Raw genomic sequence first — 23,419 nt, 5'->3', positions numbered from 1 at the left:
AATTTTTTAGGAGCATTACAATTGCCTTATGATGTCTCTGAACATTCATATTTGCTCATAAACCCACTGCACATAAAAGGATTGTTTCCTTGAAACTGGAGTCTGAGCATGTCATGCTGTTGCTTGAAAGTATCAATTTAACATCTGGTTCTACCAGGGGAACATTGTCTGTTTCATTCAGGTGCATTATCAGTATTAATCAATGTTTATTAAATAACGGTACAAGGAAACAAAGAATGTAAAGATTGTTTTACTGTCCATAGATATTTCTATTAACATGAAGGTAAGAAGTCTGAATATAAGACATAGTTTAATTTAGAAGTTGGTAATCAACATTGCCAGGGATTAATAAATAATATTGCACAAAGTAAACTTCCTATTTAAAGCAAGAAATACATTTTCCAGGATAGACTACACTGATCTGTCCAGGTTAGAACTATGTTCTAACAGGAGCACATGAAAGAGAACAAGGAAAACTTGTCTGTGAACTGGTCTGTTAGAAATGTTGTTCCTTAGATTGAAATGTTATACCTTAGGTGTCAGGATAGGAGGTCCAGTTGAAGACAGTGGGAGTCAAGCCTTTTGGTAACTCTGACCTCTAGCAGAATCTGGCAAATACCAGCATAATTTTTCTATGGTTTGGTGCATCCTCCAGAATTTACTTATTGGAAACTTAATCCTCACCTGGTATTGAGATGGGGACTTGGGCAGGAAATTAGGATGAGATGAGGCCCATCCATGAAGGTGAGGCTCCCATGATGGCAATAATGGTTTCAGAAGGAGAGAGACCCTAGTGGGCATGATCACTTATTCTAGAATTGTTCTTAAACTTCTGATAGTTCTTCCTTACCCTCAATTTCACTTTCAGTGGTTTCAGTTGCCCCTGGTGAACCATGCTTCAAAATTATTAAATAGAAAACTCCAGAAGGAACAAAACTACACATTCAAATGTCGAAGCACTCTGAATAACGTAACAATACCTTATGCCATTGTGCTCCATTCTGCCTATAATGTGAATCATCCTTTTGTCCATGTGTCCATACTGTATATGCTGTCAGTCACTTAGTTCCCATTTCAGTTATCAGACTAAGTACTGCAGTGCTTGTGTTCATGGAACCCTCAATACTGGTTCCAAAGCCGAGGAGTAATAATGCTGGGAATTTGGATGTGCCAGAAAGTACTTCCTTTGAGTTAAAATATGCAAGTTTTCAATTTGATAAGTAAAAAAAAAATCTTATGCTGAGGTTGCTAAGATCTAGGATAAAAATGAATTTTTATACATGAAATTTTAGAAGAAAAAAATTCATGTTAGTTTTGCTGTTACACATCAATCTGCAAAATTATGACCACAGGGTGTGATAAGTGCTTATTTAAGGCTTTAAATTTTAGGCGCTGGTATTATCTGAGGTGTCAAGCACCCACTAAGGGTCTTAGAACTTCCCCCAAGGATATCAGGGATTCCTGTCATTGCATCAATATTAACATTTCACTTATAACTAACATTGATTTTTTTTTAACAATCAGTGTCTATTTAATCAATTAGCAATGTTTCCCATATACAATCTATTAAAGGTTGATTTGGGCCTGATCTTATATCTCAGCTAATGTTTGTGTCCTAAACTTAAGGCTGAGAATTCCAGTCAGGCTACAGAGGAAAAACGTCTAACTAATGATGCCTTCTTGTAGGGAAAATTGTTTCATTTTGAAATTGTATAGCAAAAGAACAACAATAAAGCATTGGTTCCACTTTTAAATAAATAAGGGGTTATTTTGCTGCTGAAAGTTTTCATTGAAATGACTGATCAGATCTCACATGTCTGCTTAAAAATGTCTGACTTAGGTCGTTACAAAATGACAGACTATGATAAACTGGATGATAGTTGGGAGCAAGACAATGAGGCATTGTTTACACAGAAGATTGAGTAACCGGTTTAACAAAAGAGGTTCTTGGGTATCTATTGTATGTACAACTAAGAGATTTACTGGGGCTTTTATAATTTCTGCAAGGCTCTTTTCCAGCCAGCTTCATTAACTTGAAGTAAATCAAATCATGCAGAAATCTGGCTCAGCCAGAAAGAAACCCAGGAAGATGCAATATGAAGAAAAACAGACACAAGATGATAAGGTTTAGAGTCTTTGGCATTTTTCATAAACATTTTGTTTGATATTATTAAATTACAACCCAGAAACAAAAAAAAAAATACCATAGTAAACTCACTATTAAATTAGGTCTTTTTACCTCAACTTTACTTTACAATACATATACATATATAAAATTGCACATACAAAGTATGTGTCAATAAAATACAATCTTTAAACTTTAAATATTATTTAAACAGAAAGATTTGCATATATTTTATATATGCACAAAATCAAGATTTTTCAGGGGATTACTGAGGAATTGTGGGGTATGCAGGAATCAAATGCCATTAAAAGAGGACTTTGGGGTGCTAAATTCTAGGAACAGGGTTCTAAAATTTTCATGGCCAATAGCTTACTTTTACCAGAAGGGAACCAAAGATAAATTTGGACCATCAAAATACTCTTTCTGTTCAAAACATTTGAGAAAATGAAATGATTATGTTTAGGGAACACCCTGATTTATTAGTTTTTCTCTTCATACCTTTATCTTTCTAAATACTCAGAATTCATTTATTCATCACCTAAACCCCACCTTTCAGAAGCCAGCTATTGACATTTTATTTGGAAATAAATAAAGTGAGAAGAAATGGCTTTTTAAGGCAGCCAAATACTTTCAGAAAACCCTAATTCTTCCAAAGAGTGGTCCCTTGGGACCTCCTGGGGCATCCATTGCCAGCAATGGACTGTAATGTAGGCTGGTATCCAGCACCAAGGGGTTGCCAAAAATTTACATATATGTTCATGGTAGTGACTGCCAAAGATTTGGGTGTAACTATGTTAATTATTATAAAATCTTTTTGTAATATACATTATTTGAATAGATAGCTACCATAGACTTAATTCAGATGAAACTTGCATGAATGATAATCTGAAAGGAGGGTGGGGGTGGGAAGTAGAAGTAACTGAATCTCAGAATCTGTTGAAGGTGTGAAAACCAGTTTGTCACTCACAAACCCAAGTGGTCTCTTGGTTGGTCTTAAGGAGGGACTTCAGACCCATGGGAGCCTTGCTTCAACTCCTATTTGAGAATGGATGTGTCTTTCATAATCTCAGAACTGGTTCCTTTTGCTGGGATGGACATCTATGCAAATGATAGAACACCCCATGTGGAGGGGTGGGCACAGGAGTGTCGGCATCTGTGCACATGAAGAAGAGCAGAGCATATCATGGTCTCCACCTGGCACACACTTCAGGTCCCAGAGAACCACTGAAATAGCCGTGACATTGATCTGACCGAGTGCACAATATAGGATGCTAGAGTCAAAAGTCTGTGTGCGTCTTAGAGAGCGCTGCGCTTCTTCCGAAGGGGGCTGCCACTGCCACAGAGTTTCAATTCCGCATACTGCACCTGTGAAAACAAACAGACATGTTGCTGGCAGTTAGGTAACCCTAGCTCACCACAGAGTGTGTTAATGGCTCCCCAAGGACAAACCAAGGCAAAGGAAGGAAGGTTCAAAGGTAATGAATCATTTTCTAAACACAGGAACATGGAGGGATTAATTGCAGGAAGGATTTGAGAAGTCATGCATCATTTCTTGAAACCAAAATATTAAAAGCAGATTTTTCTAATGAGATGCATGGGTTTCTACCTGCTCTGGGCACTGCTCGATGATCTTAATTTTGTGCGCGTCAGTTCTCAACCATAAGTAAGTTTAATAACTGCCTCTTGGGAATGTTTATCTTAGTATATGATATAGCAACTTAGAATTATTCATTTAAAAACTATCTAAAATCTTGGGGAAAAAAATCACAGACAATTATGGACATTTATTTTGTCTAACAGGGGAAAAATGCTGAAATTGATACTGGGTACCAGATTTTATTATAGATTTCTCTTAAAAATTAATTTCATTTACAATATAATGGCTAAAACATCTGTGATAAATATGAGTGCTCGGTGATTCCCCAGGGCACACTGTCAAGGTGTTATTAGACACTGCCCTTGGTGAGACTGGGAGGATCTTACTAGCATGCTGCATGTCCTTCTTAGATGCTCTTTTGTTGTATGTCTCTGTGTTCATGCCAACTCCAACTGGATGACCACTCAGAGCTGTTGCTTGGACCATGCACAGACAACCCTTGGGGGCTTGATGGAAATTGCTATTCTTCAAGGATAGTGTATGAACTCACACTGTGACCCAAGTGATGGTACAGTGCAAATGTATTGCTTTGGTGTGTGAGCTTTGATAGGCTGCTGGTGGAATGCCTTTATTTAAGCTATTGTATTACAGACCACATGTGTTCACTATTTTTAGCATTTGTGCTAAACTCCCCAAGAACATGAGGCCCAATCACAGATTAGTCTCTACTTTGCCAAAAACAGATAAAAGAAAAACAAAACAAAACAACAACAACAACAACAACAAAAAACCCCACCGTTTTCTTCCAGTGTTTTGTAAAGGTTTAGTTAGGGGAGCAGAGAATGACATACCTGTCAGTCTTCAGTGCAAAACACAAGCAAGGTTACTTTTTAATTATATAATTTAAATGTTAAAATACATTCTAGGAAGATGAATTTACTCTTTAACAGTTATAAAGTGAAGGTTAAAGAAAAAAATAGTCCATTTTAATCTCCAGAACTTGAAATGAAGGGGAAAGGAACTCTAAGACCTTTAAGCCCTATTTCTCCATGATCCACTCAGATGCTGGGGAACAACTACGTCACAGTGGCCCAATGGTGAAAACTGATACTTGATTTGGGATTCTCTCAGATAACACAATATTGTTATCTTCCATGATATTTCATCCAATGTCTCCCCATCAACCTATTCTTCATTAGTGAAATTGCTGCCTGCCTTCCTTCCTCAGGATTTATACCAGGCTAATCTGCAGGGACCCATGTTGAGCTATTCTTCGGGACTTTCTCTTATTGTTGTCGTCATTAATCTCTGAGCATCCACAGAAATGAGACGCTGCTGGATTAAGTGACCATTACCTGTGAATAATACCTGTGATTGATCTCAAATTATCTCATGCCATCTCTTCCTCTCCATGTAGCAAAGTAAGTGGGGGATTTGCCCTTACCATCTTTAAGTCTTTACAGGAAAGGGGATAGAAGGGAGGCCCAGGAGATAATCAGGGCAAACAAGAATAAAAAGAATAATCCTCTTGTTCCCTATTCCCTATAAATGCCTGCCATCCGAAAAAAGGAAGAAAATAAGTATCACTCCTCAGGTTTGGATCTCCTGCAATTGCACTTACTGAGCCCATCTTGTCCTCTTTAGGGAGGTAAGCAATCAAAAAGGGCCAAGCATCAGTACACTGCAGCTGCGCGGTATGAGTTCCAGATCCTTCTTTAGTAGCTCTTTTTCAGGATAATTTCCCCCAATCATCTCATGCTTTGGACAACGCTGCCTTTTTTTTTTTTTTTTTAATACCACCTCCCTGCAAGCCAGGCCTCTTTAGGGCTTTTCAGATTCCTTATCTCAATTACTCACATAAGCAGAGTCTCCTGGTCCTTTAGCTCTGCGGCTGGCTAGAACTCAGTGTTGGAGCCCCTGTTGTTGGTGAGCACTCATTACATACCTTTTGAACGTCAGAAGGAACCCTGGAGAGGAAGTCTAGTAGCTCATTATTGTCGATGGCAAAGGGATTTCGGAGCTTCTTGGTAAATTTATTTATGCCTGAAAAATAGAAACACCAGAGAGCTTTTTGTCTTTCTGTCTACCTACGTCCCTATTTTTAAAAATCTTGCCTGACTTGGGTGTGTGTGGAGGGGTATTCACAAGTAAAAATTAGTGTGAAAACAATTACTAGACTTCAAGTCATGCACATGTTGCTGTCATGTGGAATCATTCACAAATGCCTTTTCCTGGAAGAAGGTGGAGGGGGCGGGGGAAGAGGGGCTCTGCCTTCTTCAGCTGTGAAAATCCCATTACAGTCCCAGCAGCAGGGCAGCAGAAACAAGCACTAAAACTGGAGAGCTCATTGGCTTTTTTGGAATATACTGATTAACAGCCTCCTTTGCTATGAAAACAAATGTCCCTGATGGGAAAAGGCCTTCATTAGCCAAAACAAGCCCCTACTTGGAGGCTCGGGACCCCGTGTAGCTGTGGGAGGTGGAGGGCGGGACTTTCTTGTTGTTAGAAAGAAACTGCGGCAATCTCTCTCCCCCCACCTCCAAGTCATTTTCACAGGATTCTCTTCTCTCACAGCAGAACAGAACTTGACATGTTGATTGTACTTTGATGCTGCAGGAAACTGTGAAAAGTTATTATTGGAAAATTATCTTACTATGGTTGCTAACTTAATTTGGGGACTGCAACACTGGAGAGTGGGTTTGTCTGGACAACGGAGTATGTGCTAATTTAGGATGGGGACGATGGTTATTACAGAGGGGTTCAACTTTTAAGATGTGAGTCCACTGCAGAGCACCCACCTTTGGTGGCTGCACTTTGGGTTCCTGTATCTGCCCAGGACACACTCTGCCCATGGTTTCCTCTTTAGTGAAGAGGTCCTCTCCACCACCTTTTGTCTTCCACTGTGCTCCTTGGGGCTACTTTGCATGTACCCAGAGCTCACAATCTGTAGTCTTTTCACCAAAATGTCAACCCCTTTTTCATGTTGAGTGTTAGAAGCAGAAAGACTAGGTGGCCTTCTGAAGTTTTGCCACGGGGTGCTTGTTTAACAAGGATCATATCTGAAGGCCTGTCAGTCCCAATGACCGCTGAATGGATTCTTAGCTTAGTTGTGCTCTGAATGGCTCCTACTCAGAAGCCAAGTTCAACAGTCCCCCAACACATAAAAGGTTTGATGTTTTTCTTTGTTCATTAAATATTACTTTGCTTTCATCTCAGGACTGGACTTCCTGCATGGCATTATACCTGACACAATGCCAACCTCCAGTCCATTCTTTGGGGGGTCAGATTTACATCTGCTTTGCAAATGGGGGCCAGCCATTGTTCATGAGTAAATGGTAGCTTGGTGGCTGGGCTAGGGAAGGTTCCCAGCAAATGATTCCCTTTTCCTCAAGTCAAAGCTGCACTCTGCCTTTCTTCCCTCTACCCCCACAGCAAGCTTCATGTTTCTAACTAAAATTTCCCCCAGTGTTCCTTTAAACTAAAATACTCTCACTGTGTTATTCTAAAGACATTTAATTGTAGCATGGGCTTTTTGGCAAAAGAAAACAGACAAGGCAAAATGATGAAGGGAGACAAAGACGTATTGAGAAAAGATATATCTTCTATTGTTAATTATATATAGTGTGCGCATCTGGAGTCTTTACAATGAACAGCAAGGCAGGGATAATATCACAGCCGATCAAAACACGGCATTCTCAGCCACTGAGAAGATTATAAACCTGCACAGTAGCTCAAATGCACCGATAAAGGCCGAAGTAGTCCACAATGCACTGGGACTGTCTATGTTTGAAAAAGTTAGAATAAAAATTACAAGGCATTCAGATTGCATGCTTCAAAAGCACACCTTATTTTTTAAAGGTATCCCAGGTTTGTCTATTGCAGTAATTCCAACATACTATTTATTATGTGAGATCCAGGGCCAACAGGAGATCACGGACTTCTTGGTCATTTTTAAGGGCCAATGAAGGATCACAACAAAGGTGATGGTGCAAGAATCCCTGGGCCTCAGTTTCAGCTACATGATACATTAACTGTGTGATTTCAGGCAAATCACTTAACCCTCCTCTGCATTATAACTGACCCAAGGCCAACCTCTAAACTTCTCATGAAATTTTAATGAAAAAAAACTGCCCTATGTAATGTCTAGGGTTGATAGAATCATGCTGGATAAGATATGTGAAAGAATTCTGTAATTCCACATCAATGGAGGGGCTGCAGTCATTACTGTGGGTATTAATAAGCTAGGAAGCCAAAGAAGGTCCGTAGGGAAGAGTTTTCATACATGATCACAAGAAAAATCTGAATGTGTGGCATCATCTAGTAGGATACTAGATGTAAATTTAAATTTTAACCTAAATGATACACATAGAGAGGTCTATCTGCTGTTAAAAAACAACAACAAAAAAAGCAAAACTTTTTTTTTTTTTTTTTTTGCTATGATAAAACAAGTGAGATCTAAGTCCCAAAGGATAGCATTTGGGAAAGAGACTATCATTCAATGGTGATGGAGCTCAGAATAAATAGATGAGTAGGGTGGAAGGAGGGCTTCAATGTAAAAATAAATAAATAAATAAACAAATAAATAAATAAATAAATAAATGTGGGGAAAGAGGATATGGAAAATCTCATGACTGCCTTACACTCAGTAACTTGAAAATAAGCACTCAAAACAGAATAAGAAGTTTTCAGAAACTTCTATAAGTAATGGGCATGTAACTCTTCAGTGTGATTCCATGGGGTCTATATAGGATCCTTGCTTACTCATTTTTCAAACCCTGAGCACCTTTCATATGAGAGCTGTGATGCTATCAACTAGAGATACAAAGTTAAATCCTGGCTCCCCCTTGCAAAAAGCCCCAAACTTAAAAGTAGAGTCCAAGATTGGGAAACTATAGCTAGGATCTGTGACGAAAAACTGAAAGAATATTGGGAAACTCTACAACAGAAAACATGAATGCAATCAAATCTTAGGACTGCAGGACTGATGTGATTCTACAACATGTACAATCAATTAAAAAATTAAAAATTATACCCCATTTGTGTATGATATATCAGAGTGCCTAAATGCATTCTACAGTCATGTATAACTAAAACAAAATTAAAAAAGAAATTTAAAGATACTTTACCATCTGGATATATATCAAGTGACTAAATTCCAGTAGATATTTTTCTACAGAAAACTTCAGATATCCCTCTTGAAATCTACTTCTCAATTTCTAAAAATCACAGTTCCACACAAGAGAAGTGGTGGGCTCAAGAAAGAGTCGCCTATGGAGAGTACAGGTGTGGAGGCTGAGACTCATGCACTCAAAGGATTTTTTGATTGCTCATTAAAGATTTATATCTATGATGCTGCATCAAGAATCATAAAGAGGGAAAAAATCATTAAAGAGGGAAAAAACGTGTTTCACCCATCAAAACATTACAGTAAATTGGAGTCCAGGAATATTTTCATATGCTTATGTCAAATAATTGATTTTAAAAATAGTTATACAAAAACATTATTTCCAGGTATAGAACATGAATATCTAGCAAAATGCTAGGCTCTTATTCATATGTTTAAGACTCCATAAAAATAAGTAACTTCATATGGTCCAGGAGACATTCTTAAAGGAACATTATAAATTTGACATATATCTTTTCTCATGCGAGAAAGCATCTGCAGGGGACAGAATCATATAAAAGATATGCAAAACATTGTACTGGACCTACAGTAGCTAGTAACTACCTTGCCTTGAAAATGAATAAGTTTTAATGCAACTGCAAAATGTACACCAGGATGGAAAGGCAAGTCTTACATGATGAAATCATGGATTAATTGTCAAGGCATTTGTCCACTCTGTCTTTAGTATGCTCACCAGTAAACTATGAATTCCTGTATAGAAGGTGGAACCAAATCTCCAGAGGGTAAATCTCAAAGGGTTACTGCTGGCTTGCGAGACAATAATAAAGTCCGTGCTGTTTAATAGTTTCATCCATAAACTGAACAAGAAATAAAGAAATGTTTCCCTAAGTAGATGCAAAGAGTTGTTGGAAAGCTGCTAATATCTTGGAAGAAGTCAAAGTGATTTAGGTAAATAGAGGGGTTAGAATCCCAACATTGACAAAGGAGGAAATGGTACTGTTGGCCCTCTGTGTCTCTGGGTTGTACATTCTGTAATGAATGTATGCAGAGATTTCTTGTCATTACTCCCTAAACAATACAGCATAACAACTATTTACACTGAGTTTACAGTGTATTAATTATTATAAGTAAAATACAGGGGAGAATAGGTATAGATTATGTGGAAATACTGTGAAAATACAGAGGACTTGAACATCTGTAGATTTTGGTATCCACAGGGGGTTCTGGAATCAGGGATGACTGTATTAGTCGCCTTTGTGGAGGAAAGGAGCTCTATAAATAAATCATGTATGTACTAGTGTTTAACAGCAGACCATGGCATTCAAATTAGATAACCTGTTTGAACAAAACAGTAGCCAAAGAACTGTAATTTTGAATCAGACCTGGTTAGGAACAGACAGCTATATGAAGGTATAAGTTGTAAATGTGGTCAGAAATTGGAAACACACACACACACACACACACACACACACAACCAAACACAAAATAACAACTGTGAAAGAATAAGATTATCCAGTCTATACAGATAATATTTAGCATATAGAGTACTCATGGGAATATATTTTTTTAAAAAAATCCTGCCTTAATCAATGAGCCATTAGAGAGGCCCATGTTCTTTCCTAATGACCAAAGTGCTAGCATTGTTGCAATGTAAAACAAACCTGTGCATTGAGAGGCCTTTCCGAAAGTTGCAACAAGAGAGCTTTCAAGGAGGCACATTGTCTGAAGCAATAGCATAGAACCAAGTATTAACTCCTACCCCTCAGGAGAGGGTTAGAATATGTTTTTATTTTCTCTTCCTAGACTTGCAACAAGGTCAGAGGCTTCTTTAGATACGATTTTCAGCTCAAAATACTGTAGAGAATGATTGGATTATATTCTCAAAATCCTTCTAGTTAGTTCTAGTAATTTTATGAGTTCTATTTTTCCCATGACTCTTCCCATTTCTGAATGTCCACCTTTGGCTTTCCTTGTGCACAGGGTTCTACCTTTTAGGTGAAATCCCTTTTAGGGATTCTTGTAATGGTTCTAGAAAAGTCGCAGCTTTAATCCAGAATTTCCAGGATCTCTGTCCATGCATAAAGATGAGTGCATCTCACCACAGACTCTCATTTTTGTGACTTCCCTGAACATCCTGACATAGGAAGCTCCCTACAAGCAATGAGGGAGGAGAGCTCAGCAACAGTCACAATACAAAGGCTGCCAAGTCCCCAGTCATTTAGTGCAGTGCATTCTCCTTACATCAAGCAGGGGCCACCCAGCAACAAACACAAAGATCCACAAAGCTTCATGAGTGTGAAGTCAGGAAATTTATTTCAAGTTTGATATTTTTATGTTTTTGTTTCTCCTTTTTTAAAGCAGCTAAACTTTTTAAGCATCCCATTTCCCCTGGTAAACAACAGCTTCCTCTTTTTTTTTTTTTTTAAGGAACTGATAGATACTCACAGAATGTTCCCTCCTTCACCCCGACTCCTTCTGGATTTAAGTCCACTAGAGACGAAGTGTCAGGAGCAACCTGGCAGTGATCAGATCTACTTTGACATTATATAAAGGGCAAGATGCAGGTGTGTGCTCCCTGTTTGAACCACAGTGTTTCCAGAAAATTACTGGGCCACAGCAATATATTATTCAAGGGGATTTATGACTGGCAAATCCCAAAGGGAAATAGCATGCACTATCACATTTTTATTTGATCACAATTATGCAAGGGGCCTATAAATATCCATGCTGATCATTCACTCCACTGGCCTTTCCAGGGAGGTCCTGGAAGTGTTTGTTCCTCAAATGCTTTCCTTAATCTCATGTTTAATTGCCAGCAAGAGCACATTTAAAGTTTATAGTCACTCTTTAAAAATGAGTAATTGGTTCTTACCTGAAATTGATTGCTAGCAAAAGGACCATGTCAAACTTACCCCAGATTAAAATGATGTAGCGCAGTGGAATGAAGTACAAAGTGATGGTGGCTACGGCCAGAATCAAACAGGCCAGGAATGAAAGGAACGGGACCGTCCAGTTAAACGTGCTGTAGACAAACCACATAAATTTTATTTCCTTTGATGCTCAACAACTTCTCGAGTTACCTTGTCATATGTATTTCATGCTCAGATATATAAAATGTCTACTTAAAATTTTTTAATTAAATACTTGCAGATACATATTAAAACATCACGCGGTGTTAATGCAGAAATGTTTGAAGGTAAAATGATTAGATTATGAAAGCTGTAACCTCTCTAGTGGATTAATTCATTTGATGAACTAATAATTTGAAAAGACTACTCCAGGCAGTAGGGATGTGCCTAGAGGAAGTAGGTAGCTGGGGGCATGCCCTTGGGGATTATATTTCTTGTTTTCCTGGCTGCTGCTCTCTCTGCTTTCTGGCCTCCTTGAGTTTAGAAGCTTTCCTCCTTCTACCATGCTCTTCTGCCATGGTGATCTGCCTCACCTCAGGTCCAGAGCAATGGAGTTGGCTACTGTGGACTGAGCCTCTGAAACAGTAAGCCTGAATATACCTTTCCCTCGCCTAAAGTGTTTCTGTCAGGCATTTTGTCCACAGGGATGCAAAGCTATCACAACTCTCAGTGATTTAAAAACAGTGATACTGCCAAGACGGCTCTATGCATGGAGATCTTCAAAGCTTTGGTGGACTTCCTTTCAAATCAATATTTCTGTCAATGAAATACATAGTTGTAAATATTTTAAAAAGATTACTACAGTGCTTTCATGCTTGTGCATTCTCGAATATCTTCTGTTTAAAACTTCCAAGCTCATTTACTCTAAAAGGCAGAAATAAGGTGCTCTCAAATGGGTGGGGGGCATTGGCTACAAACCATCATACCACTAATCATAGGTATGATTTTACCATACAGTATTTTCATGGGGCTCTTTGCTCCTTTGGTTACAAGCATGGCTTGTTTGGTCTTGAAGATCTAGAACTTGGGATGTGGAATTCCATGTAATGTAAAGATTCTTGAGTAGTCCTAAAAATAGAGCCCTACTTAGGATACCCAGAGTAGTTCTTACTAATCTTCATCTTCCCATACAAATTTACATGTTTACTCTTTGCCTTGTACTAAAAAATACCAAGAGTTAAAGGTTTCTTCTGTTGTCTTTTGTATGAGTTGAAGCAAGAATTTGGGCAATTTTGGAGGAAGTAACATGTAACGGTTATCAGGAATTTAATTTGTGCTAGTATTGAACATATATTTAAACTGCAATGCTCTTACTAATTCTGCTAAGTGTTATCCCCATTTTACAGATGAGCACACTGAGAGGCTAATTTGTATATAAACAAAATTCCATCAACAGTATCGAATGAGGTACCTCATACTCTTAAGACTATTATCAGTGTTTCATCTTTGCCCATGGAGATAACATTTGTTTATGCATTTAATTTTTTCTTTAAATTATAAGTAGATTTGAACACCTTTTAATATGCTTGTTGATGATTTTTATAGTAGAAGTTATTAAGAAATAAGTTATTTCCTTGCTCAGTGTCACAGTATATAAAAGCATCTAAAAAAAGGAGTTTACAAGCTGAGCAAGTTTGGGAAAGTGACTACATCAATCTGAACTATAATTTCCTCTGTGCAAAATAGAAACAATAACACCTGTGTCATAAATTTTGTTAGAATTAAATAAGAACTTGTATTTCAGTAGTTAGTTCAGTATTTGGCACATTATAAAATCTCAAAAAAAGGGGGGGATGCAAAGGCAGTTACTATTTGTGAATTTTACCTGAAGCTGTTTTGCTTGACTTTGTCATAAGTGTTTTAAAATATGTCTTTGGATGGTAAAGAAATTGGTCCTTTCTCATGTTTGTTATCATATTTTTCCAGTTAGAGGCTTTGTCCTTATTGTAAATTAAAATATTACCAAACTTAACACTGATTTTCCTTTTCCATTCCGGTATTTGGCCAGTCTTAGAAGATACCTTCCTGAGTTTAGTACAATGATGGAAAATTTTATAAAAATCACTGTTTCCCATACTCCTTGAATATGACATCTTTGTTACTTGTCATAGACTTGGTTGATTTTTATAATGGATGTAAATATTAAGTTTGGCACTTTTTTGCAATTTTAAAAAGTAAAAACATGAGTAGCAGATCCTGAATTGAATTTCCACATATACGTTGAAGCATTTCTGACCTCTCTCTTCTAGAGTAGAACATTTTGGATGGCAAATTTGCAGTATGTATTCTAAGGAATTTCAGAGGCAGTACACGAATGTCTGCACCAGGCTGGTTTATAACACATACAAACAGGAAATAGCTCATTATCATTAAGGGGGGGAATCTCTAGAGATATATAAAGAAAAAGAATCGATAAAATACTCTAAAATACTACACAAATTTTAAAAACTGTTATGATCTCCACATTCTACCATAAAGGCTCAAAACTAGAAAAGTGGAAAACAAATGCAGAAATAAAAGTGCATATAATGATCATATAATCATTACTAAATATATACAAGTATCACATGTATAAGTTTATCATACTGAAAGAGAATCTGAGGATTTACTCCAAGTTAACCAATTCTAGTTAACAGTTGCTAAATATGATAGGGTTGGGGGAGAGAAAGAAGAAGGTAGAATGGGAGACTTGGTTGATTTTTATAATGGATGTACAAAAAAAATATTAAGCTTGGCACTTTTTTTGCATTTTTTAAAAGTAAAAACATGAGTAGCAGATCCTGATACAAATCTGCAGCTCTTTAGTCACCTCTGAAGATTATTTCTTAATCTAATAGTTTACAATTTGAAAATATCTGTTCCAACCATCGTGAACCATAAGCATAACCATAAGCAATGTACTCGACTTCTCTGTGCTTTATTTCTCCCATTTGTAGGATGAGAATAACATCTTCCCATCCTCTTGTGTAGATTTTGAGGAAATCAATGACTTAATAAATAGAAAGCATATAAAACAATATCTGGCACTTAGTAGGTATTCAAGAACTGCCCACTGCCCTCATTTTTTTGTTATTGCACAAAAGTGAAGAATATGAAAACGGATTATATCAGGTAGCATTCTGGAAACAGAAAATAATAAAAGCTACAAAATATGTCATATTACTTATGTAATATGACTTATTTTGTCAATAAAATCATGTAGTTCATTAATAAAACAACCAAATTGATTTTTAACTAAAAAACATGCTTTCTGCTGTTTTCTACATCTAGAAAATTACTTTTTAGACATAGATGTTTCCCCTCCTAGCAATACACCTTTAAAAATACAAGATAAATATCCATCACTACACAAATATGAATAAGAAAATAGAATGAAAAATAAAATTAAAAGAACTCTGAGGTAATGAAGCTTCAAAATCAGTTTTCATTCTAATAATTTCTGCAAAATATTGGGATTTTGAGCTTCTGTTACCAGCGTAGTGCATCGGGCCCAGGAGGTAAAGCCTAGAATACCCTCAAAAAAAAAAAAAAAAAAGAATTGGGAACTACTGAATAAAGTTGATAAAGTTGATGTACGCAGGGTAAAGATGAGTGTGAGTAAAAGAATGAATGGAAGGAAGGGAAGTAAAGAAACTATCCATGAGTAGACATAGAGAACTATGCCTGTTGTCACTTTAGCACAAGCTAGAAAGAGTTGCCATCTAAGATTATGCTACCAGCGTAGACTGAAAAGCTTCAAGTATAAAATTTAAGGAAGATAAAATGATCCCATGTTGATAATATCCCAAGGTCACTCAAGAAATAATCATCCTGTGCCCGGCATGGTGGTGCACACCTGTAATCCCAGTGGCTTGGGAGACTGAAGCAAGAAGATCGCAAATTCAAAGCCACTCTCAGCAACTTATGGGAAGTCTGTCTCAAAATAAAAAGGGCTGGGGATGTGGCCCAGCAGACAGCAAATTCCAAAGTAAAATACTGCAGGTAGAGATCCAAACCAGTATATTAAATGAAATATTAAATATAGTAAAAAGTCAAAATAGGGAATGAAAAATGACAAAGAAGCATTGAAAAATGAAAACTATAATGATTACAGTTAGAAATTCAATGAACTAAACAGAAGTTTTGCATAGGAATCTAGATAGTGCAAGATCATGCAAAGAAAATACTCAGCATCACAAAGCCCAAAACAAGGAATGATATCAAAGAGGTTCAGAGACATGGAACACAGACAAAGAAGGTTCCAGACAATTTTAGACCATGGGAAATCATGCTTTGAGTAGTGTGGCAACTGAAAGAATAGCAAGAGTGCGTTAGTGTTTCCATTCCTAGGAAATAGAGGGAAAATGTAGAACATAAAGAGCAAGGATGAAGAGTGTATTTAAAAAATCACAGGTTTAAGTCTATAAAAGAACAGAAACTCTGAATAGACTACATGGTACAACTTGAAGTTTGTGATTGCCAGGTGCAGGACTGAGATCTTAAAAAAGTATGTTTAAAGGGAAAACTGGAAAGGTATTTATCAGGAAGTAAAAGAGGAGATGACAAAACTACATAAAAAATCAAGAAGACAGGGAAGTTTTATTAGTTTTAAATAGGTTCCTTCATATTGATAAATAATTCAAGAAAATATGACAACTTTGACACATAAAAACGAAATAACAGCTTCCAAAACATAGTAAGCAAAAACAAAACCTCAGAGAAAGATAAATTCACAACCACAGTAGAAGGTTTTAACACAACTCTAATTGATAGAGGTAGCCAACCAAAGTTCAAAGATACTATACATGTAAAAGGTCTGAACATGAGAAAACCTAACAAGCAGATAGCACAATACACCCAATAATCTACTTTTCACTCTTGAACAAAAAATATGCAAAAGTAGGCCATAGTTGTATCACTATTTTGTGAACTTAAAGTAATTTAACTAAAAACCAGAAATAATAACTAGAAAATCCCCAAAGTGTATTGGAAATTAAGCAATACACTTCTTAGCCAAGAAAAAAATCAAACTAGGAATGAGAAAATGGCTTTACCTACATTTGAAAAAAAAATTAAATTACTACATGCCAAAATGTTTGGCATGGAATAAAAGCTGTGTTTACCAAAAGTCATAGAACTTTAAACATTTACATTAGGAAGATAGATTGAAAATAAGTGACTTAATCACAATGTTAAAGAGGTAGAGAAAGAATAATACATTAAGGCCAAAGAAAAAGATGGAAACAGAAGATGAGCATAGTAATTGCTGGTTCCTTCCAAGGACTAATTGATAAATGCCTGTCAAGAAGAAAAGAGTGTCTGGGGTGGGGTCAGGGGACAATAAAAATCACAACAGTAGACCAGCTACAGATTTTGATAAGTTACAACATATAAATAAAATGGACAGACTCTTTAAAAATTACAGGCTTACATAAACAGATGAGAAAAAATGGAAAACACATGAAGAATATATAACAACCTGAACATTTAATTAAAAACCTCAGAAAGAAAACTGCAAGCCCAGATACCTCACCAGCAAAACTACCAGGTATTACAGGAAATGACTCCAGACTTACACACAATTGCTTCCAGGGAATAGATAGAGGACAGTCCATCCAACCTTGTTTTATGTATTTAAAACCTTCTGTATATGAGGTATTTTCACAAATAGAAATTTATAAATCAATTTCATTAATGATTATAGCTACAAAAATACTAAGGGGGCAGAAATAGTAAATAGAAACAAGCACTATATGAAGGAATTGCATAACAGAAAAGCTGGATGGTTGAATATATTCCAGCAATGTAGATTGGCTTTATACTTGAAAAACAATCATTATATTACACCATATTAAAAAAAAAATGGAAGGAGTCACATATGATACTCTCCATGAATGCAGAAAAAAGAAATGTTTGACAAAACTGAACTCACATTCATGATGTAAAATTCTGAGCAAACTAGGAATAAAAGGAAATTTCTTTAATTACATAAAGCATCTTTACAAAACCCAACAGCCAATATCAATCTTAAGGGTGAACTGTTGAGACCTTTTTCTCTGAAACTGTATAAGAAAGTGAATGCCCGTGAGCTCCAGTTCTGTTCAGCACTGTCCTATAACTACAAACCAGCAGTATTGTAGGGCACAAAAATTAAAATATGTAAGGACTGGAAAATTGAAAATTAGATGATATGTTAATTTAATAGATAATCCAAAATGATCTTCCTAAGAAAATTATGATAACTAAGTTTACCAAGGCTATTAGATATAACGTAGTCAATGTAAGAAAATTAACTTCACTTCTACAAATAAATAAGAGGTAGAAAATAATACCAAACAAACCAAATCTTTAGGACTCTATCTCACAAAAAATTCAGAGTTTACATATAAAGAAAAATATTAAAAAATACAGATAGAAATGACCAGAATAATGGAAGAAGACAACAAATTTATATATGAGGAAACTTAAATTTTGTCACCATACCAACTTTCTTCCAATGGGTGCAGTCCTAATAATGATCCGAATACAGTTTGTGTAAGATGAGTCATATAGATTTATGTTGGATGCAAGAAATGGAGTTGTGCATCAGACTTCCTGACAGATTTGTCCTCCCAACAGCCAAGTAATAGACTTTTCCCCTCAGTAACCCACAACCTTAAAGTGCTTTCAAAAACTGAGGTGTTGTGGGGGCGGGGTAACATTCATTGGGTTTAAGACACAGAGGAAGAAACTTGAGGTAATTTATAAAGAATAGTATGTGATTACAACATGCCACCCAGAGAGATAGATTCCTAAGGATGTGTGCTTTTGTTGTTCTCCCCAAAAAATGTTCTCTAGGAATAATTGTTTGTTTTTTTTTTTCCTCTTCACAGTGAAAGACTCACCCAAGATCACTTACTCCCTCTGACAGAACTCAAAAAATCTGAACTCAAAACCGTGGCTCCAGAGCCACTGTTCATTTTCTGCCATGTCTCCTACATGGTATCTTCCTCACAGGTGTGTAGTTTTCACACTCGCTTATGAATGCTTTCCTCACACCTGGTTGCTGGTTCCCTCATTGGTCTTTCTGTCTCTGTTACTTTAGGCATCTTATTCTCAAACGCAAAATCCAACCATCAGTCATTCCCAATGGCCTTCCATTGGGAATGTGATTTCAGCTGCTTTCCCATCTACATGGGTGAGGATTTCACAACATCAGTGCTAGCAAGGACAGTAACTCCAATTCATATGAATGTACCTTCTAAGATTTATTCTGGAATATGTATAGAAATGGCTTACTCTGGCCTTAATCTCATCTCCTCCATGGAGGTGACTTTGCCACTAAAGGTTTGAAGCCATCACTCAATGATGATAAAACAGACAATATACATCACTCTTTTGACCCATGCTCTCTACTAATATAAATGCTGCAAGTTGAATAAATGTTTCAGTCTGACATATCTGTATATTTAAAATGTGCCTAATATTAGAGAAGCTGATTAGAGAAGGTAGAGTAGGAAAAAAGAAAATAGTTTATTATTCCATGCAAATATAGCCCCACTGGGTTTCTCCCAGTTAGTGGCAGGGAAGCCTTGCTCTGAGAGTTTTATGCAACTGTGTTTATTTGCTAGTTGCCAAAAGTTGGGTAAAAGTCTTCCTGGTTCTTGAGCACTGAATTCCAATAGAGTTACACATGAAATCCCTCTTGAATGCACAGCAGGGACTCTAAGGTCACTATAATCATGAATGGCCAAAGAATTAATAGGAGTTGAGCCGTATGAGCCTTCCTGTGTTGCAGCTGGGCAGAACAGAGCCCTGTTGATGGGTTGAAAATGCATCCCAGACATGGTCGCCGCAGCTGTGCTGGGCACAGCTGCCCCTCAAAAACACCGTAGAGTCGAGAGTCTGTTTAAATCCCTCTGCCCTCTTCTCTCATCAGACACATTTCCTTTAATGTTATCAACTGCACAACAGCTACGCTTGTGTTTTAGAGACCTTTAAGAATGGACCCAGTTTTACCAAACCACATGATCTTCCTTCCTTGGCCTTGCCCCCACTCCACATCCTCTCACCCTCCTTGCTGCCAGTAGTTCATCTTTTTTTTTTTTTAATTGACTTTTTCCATCCCCTGAAGGCCCTGCATGAAACACCTCATCTCCAGGCATTGCCAACTCTATCCCCTATGGCAGGGACATATTGAGTCCTCCATCTTCCTGTATCTACCCGTCTTTTGCTTTGAGCTGGTGCACACGGGCTCGCACCTACTGAAGGCCCCACTCCTCCATTCCTTGCCCAGTTATCTCTTCCTATTCTTGCAAATACTTATAAGTTGTTGCTGCTTCAACAACTGTTCCTTGCTGTGTCCCCTGTGTCCCTTCTGGGGTGGGTCTGTCCTCTTCATCAGCCTGTCTTACCTCGTTCCACCACCAGTGCTACTGAAATCTATTTGGCAATTAGTGATTTCCCCCCCTCATGGAGAAGCAGAGAATAATGACAGGATAGTATAATAGTGAAGAGAAATGACCAATAAGATAAGTGTTAATTCTTAGAACATTCCTGGCACAATTCTGGATTAAAGGAGGAAAGAAAACCTCCCTGTTTTAATGGTACTAAATGAAGAGCATGTAATACAGATTTTAATGTGTGAAAAGAACATGAATCATAGTCTTAACTTGGACTCAGTTAAAGAAGTTATCATGTATGCTCAAAAGTGAAGAATGATTTGGGTTTGAGTAAAACCCAGCCTGCCTTCTTTGTAAATAAAGTTTTATTGGAACACATGTAACATACCCAGTCATTTATGTATTGACTGTTCTATTTTTATGCTTAAGTAACAGACTTATGTAGTTGTGTCAGATTATGAAAATATTTACTCTTTGGCCCATTACAGAGGAGTTTGTCAACTCCTATCCTATGCCATGCACGTATGCACTGAATTGACTTGGTGTCTACCCATCTATGACAGTGTTAATATTGTAGAATTTTTTGGAGAATTGAGTGAAAAAAATGTCACAGTGTCTTGAGGTTCCGATATAAAAAGTCTCTGTTAAAGCATACTTGCTTCCTTTTTTATTTCTGCAGAGGGCAATTCTATTTTTTTAATCTATAATTTATCACCCAAACCAGGATATTTCTGAAAGTGAAAGAGGACACTATTAATAGTTATGCTGGGACAACTAGTGTAAACTAAGCCATATGGTCACCCTAGTTCTGAGGCACCACCCAACTGTGAAGCTGACAAGCCCAAAGAACAAGCGACCAAAGTCAAACTGGTTTGCACAACACCACTGCTTTTGTTTTTTGCATTTTTCTGATCCCATTCCCCCTTTCTCCCATCATCCTTGTGGGTGGCAAATCTACTTTAAATACAACATATATGCAGAACTTACTTTTTAATTCTTTCTCCAAAAGAAGCTATTTCCTCCAAGATGTTTTGAACAGTGGAAACGATATCTTGTACCATGTAGATTCTCTCAATTAACCCCTTTCTCTCAGATTCCTGGAAAACATGAAAGATACAAATCAGTAACTTCATTTCTCATTATTCCGTTATGGAAATTATTATGCCATGCTATAATAACATAGTTTTAACCAACAGAATGATTTCAAGAGATCACATTTTTCACAACTTTAATGTTTATTGACTCCCAAGATGATTATCTGTTCACTTACCTTTCATTCATAGTGTCCAAGATCCTTCGTTACCTCAATATCATGTAATGAATGGAAGTCTTTTGGAACTGGGGACTTCAGTTCCCTGGGGACTTGTTGATTGCCTCAGAGAAATCTGCAATTCCTTAAGTATGGCCAACTGGTTTCCTCTGTCCACATAAGGTTACATGTAAATTCACCCCAGTCCTCTTCTATCACAGTCCTTCAGAAATGCTCCCATAGAGACTGAAAGGTCATGTTGGACTTACACATAATATGCTTCTTAGACCTGTGACTTCTGAAACTCTGATTACAACCCAGACACAGAGCAAGCACAGACAGCCACAGTATATAGTGCTAAGGGCTGCAGGCTAACTATTATGCCTTGAAGGATGCTCAATAGTTTTGATTTCTTCAGAAAGTTGGAAGCAAATATAAGTTCATCTTCCTCAGTTTCCAATTCTTCCCACAAATGAATTTAGCTTTCATGTAGAAAACTTTATATTTTACCATACTAGGTAGCTATAATGCTATAAAAATAGAAATCACTCAAGTGTTTGAGGAAGGATAATTCCCTAGAGAGTTGTAGTTTTACACTGTTTCTTATGTTTCGCTGGTATGTGCTAGCTTCCCTGTAATTGGGATTTATTCAGTGTCCTGTCTGAGTCATTGTTGTCACTACACCAGCTACATGAAACCTCAAGCAACTCTACAAAACTTATTTCTTGTCTAGAATTTTACTTTGGTTAGAATTATGCTAAATTACTGAACAAAAGCTTCTAAATTTAAGGAGGACATTCCTATAATAAAAAAAAAAAATTATTTTCATCCTATAATCCCTGCTCCAAATCAAAATGGAGCCATGAATGGAGTGAAGGAATATCCATCACCCTAAGGATTTCTCGTAAAAGCACCAATGTGGCAGACATATTGAGAAGTACATGCTTCCTTTCTTGCCTCTGCCCTTGTTTGTGAATCTGGAATTGAAACAGACCAAAAATAGAATCAGGGGTTTCATGCACCTTTGTCAGCCTCTCTCTTGTGAAGGGTGCTGGTTGGGTGTTTAAATACAATATACGTGCAGAACTTTTGGTAACTTCCTGCCATCTGGCCTACACTTTTATAGTATCATTCGGTAGTCCTCCATCCAATCAATACATAAAGAAAGCAAAGTAAGGTTTATTATTTCTTCTTGTACCATCAAACTTCGAAGATATTTTCACTTTTAACCCTAATTTTAAATGCTTACTTTCCCTTACTACAATTCCTCAAGCAGTTTTTGTTAAAAATTAGATATGCTGCCACAACGACCTAATTCACAATCAGCAACCCACTGATATGTTTTAAGGAGTACAATGGTGAAAACCCATCTCTGTCTGCCAAACAAGTATTCACATTTGTAAAGAAGTATTTGAAAGCACTGGGGAATTTGACCCAAAGGGCAGAAGTGGCTTCCTCTTTTCAGTGGCATCCAGTTCAGGTCAAAACAATTTCTTGGAAAATGACTCAAATTTCCATGTGATTGAATTGCATAAAAACTTCCTATTTCAGTTGTCCATTTTTTTTTTCCCCTACGAAACAACCAAATACAAAGGTTCTGGTTGTGAAGAAAGCATGAATTAGCACACCAAAATAATAAATGAAGTGATTCCCCAAATATCCTTTTGGTTTTTATCGCATTTGATGTTTTAATTTGAATCTTCAGTAGCCAAAGATGAGGGTAAAGAGCACCACTGTATCTAGGGTCAAGGAATAACTTATCAGCCATACCTGTGTATTTTAAGGGTGAAAACAAATGAAATTATATAATTTTTAGAATATTTACCAACTAACAACTTGGTTTACTTACACTGAAGAACTAGAAATTCATTTTTTACAAACATTGTTTCAAAACATAAAAATATTTTGTGTGCATTAAAACAAAAACTTCTCTTTATGCTTATTATGTGACTGTTTTATAATCTGTTAAGAATAGCTATTAATAGAAAATAATCATATATTTTGGCTGATTTCCTAAGTTGTATCTGTCGATACTCCCACATAAAAGTTACTTT

General features: G+C 36.9%; 1 protein-coding gene across 7 annotated transcripts in view; it reads right to left on the bottom strand.

The window, feature by feature from the left end:
* Window positions 1-232: 232 nt before the first annotated feature.
* Window positions 233-23,419, bottom strand: part of Mctp2 (multiple C2 and transmembrane domain containing 2) — a 219,554-nt gene continuing 196,367 nt past the window's right edge. For all 7 annotated transcript variants that reach the window (XM_015493108.2, XM_048790319.1, XM_048790318.1 and 4 more), the window contains 4 exons: window positions 21,104-21,213; window positions 11,760-11,869; window positions 5,668-5,765; window positions 233-3,490 (listed from right to left, as the gene is read on the bottom strand). In XM_015493108.2, the coding sequence (XP_015348594.1) occupies window positions 3,422-3,490; window positions 5,668-5,765; window positions 11,760-11,869; window positions 21,104-21,213 (387 nt within the window). In that variant the 3' untranslated portion in view covers window positions 233-3,421. The remainder of the gene's footprint in view (window positions 3,491-5,667; window positions 5,766-11,759; window positions 11,870-21,103; window positions 21,214-23,419) is intronic.

The sequence above is a fragment of the Marmota marmota genome, unplaced genomic scaffold (genome assembly GCF_001458135.2).
Source record: "Marmota marmota marmota unplaced genomic scaffold, marMar, whole genome shotgun sequence".
NCBI classification, from domain to species: domain Eukaryota; kingdom Metazoa; phylum Chordata; class Mammalia; order Rodentia; family Sciuridae; genus Marmota; species Marmota marmota.
This window is presented reverse-complemented; position numbering and strand designations above follow the sequence as displayed.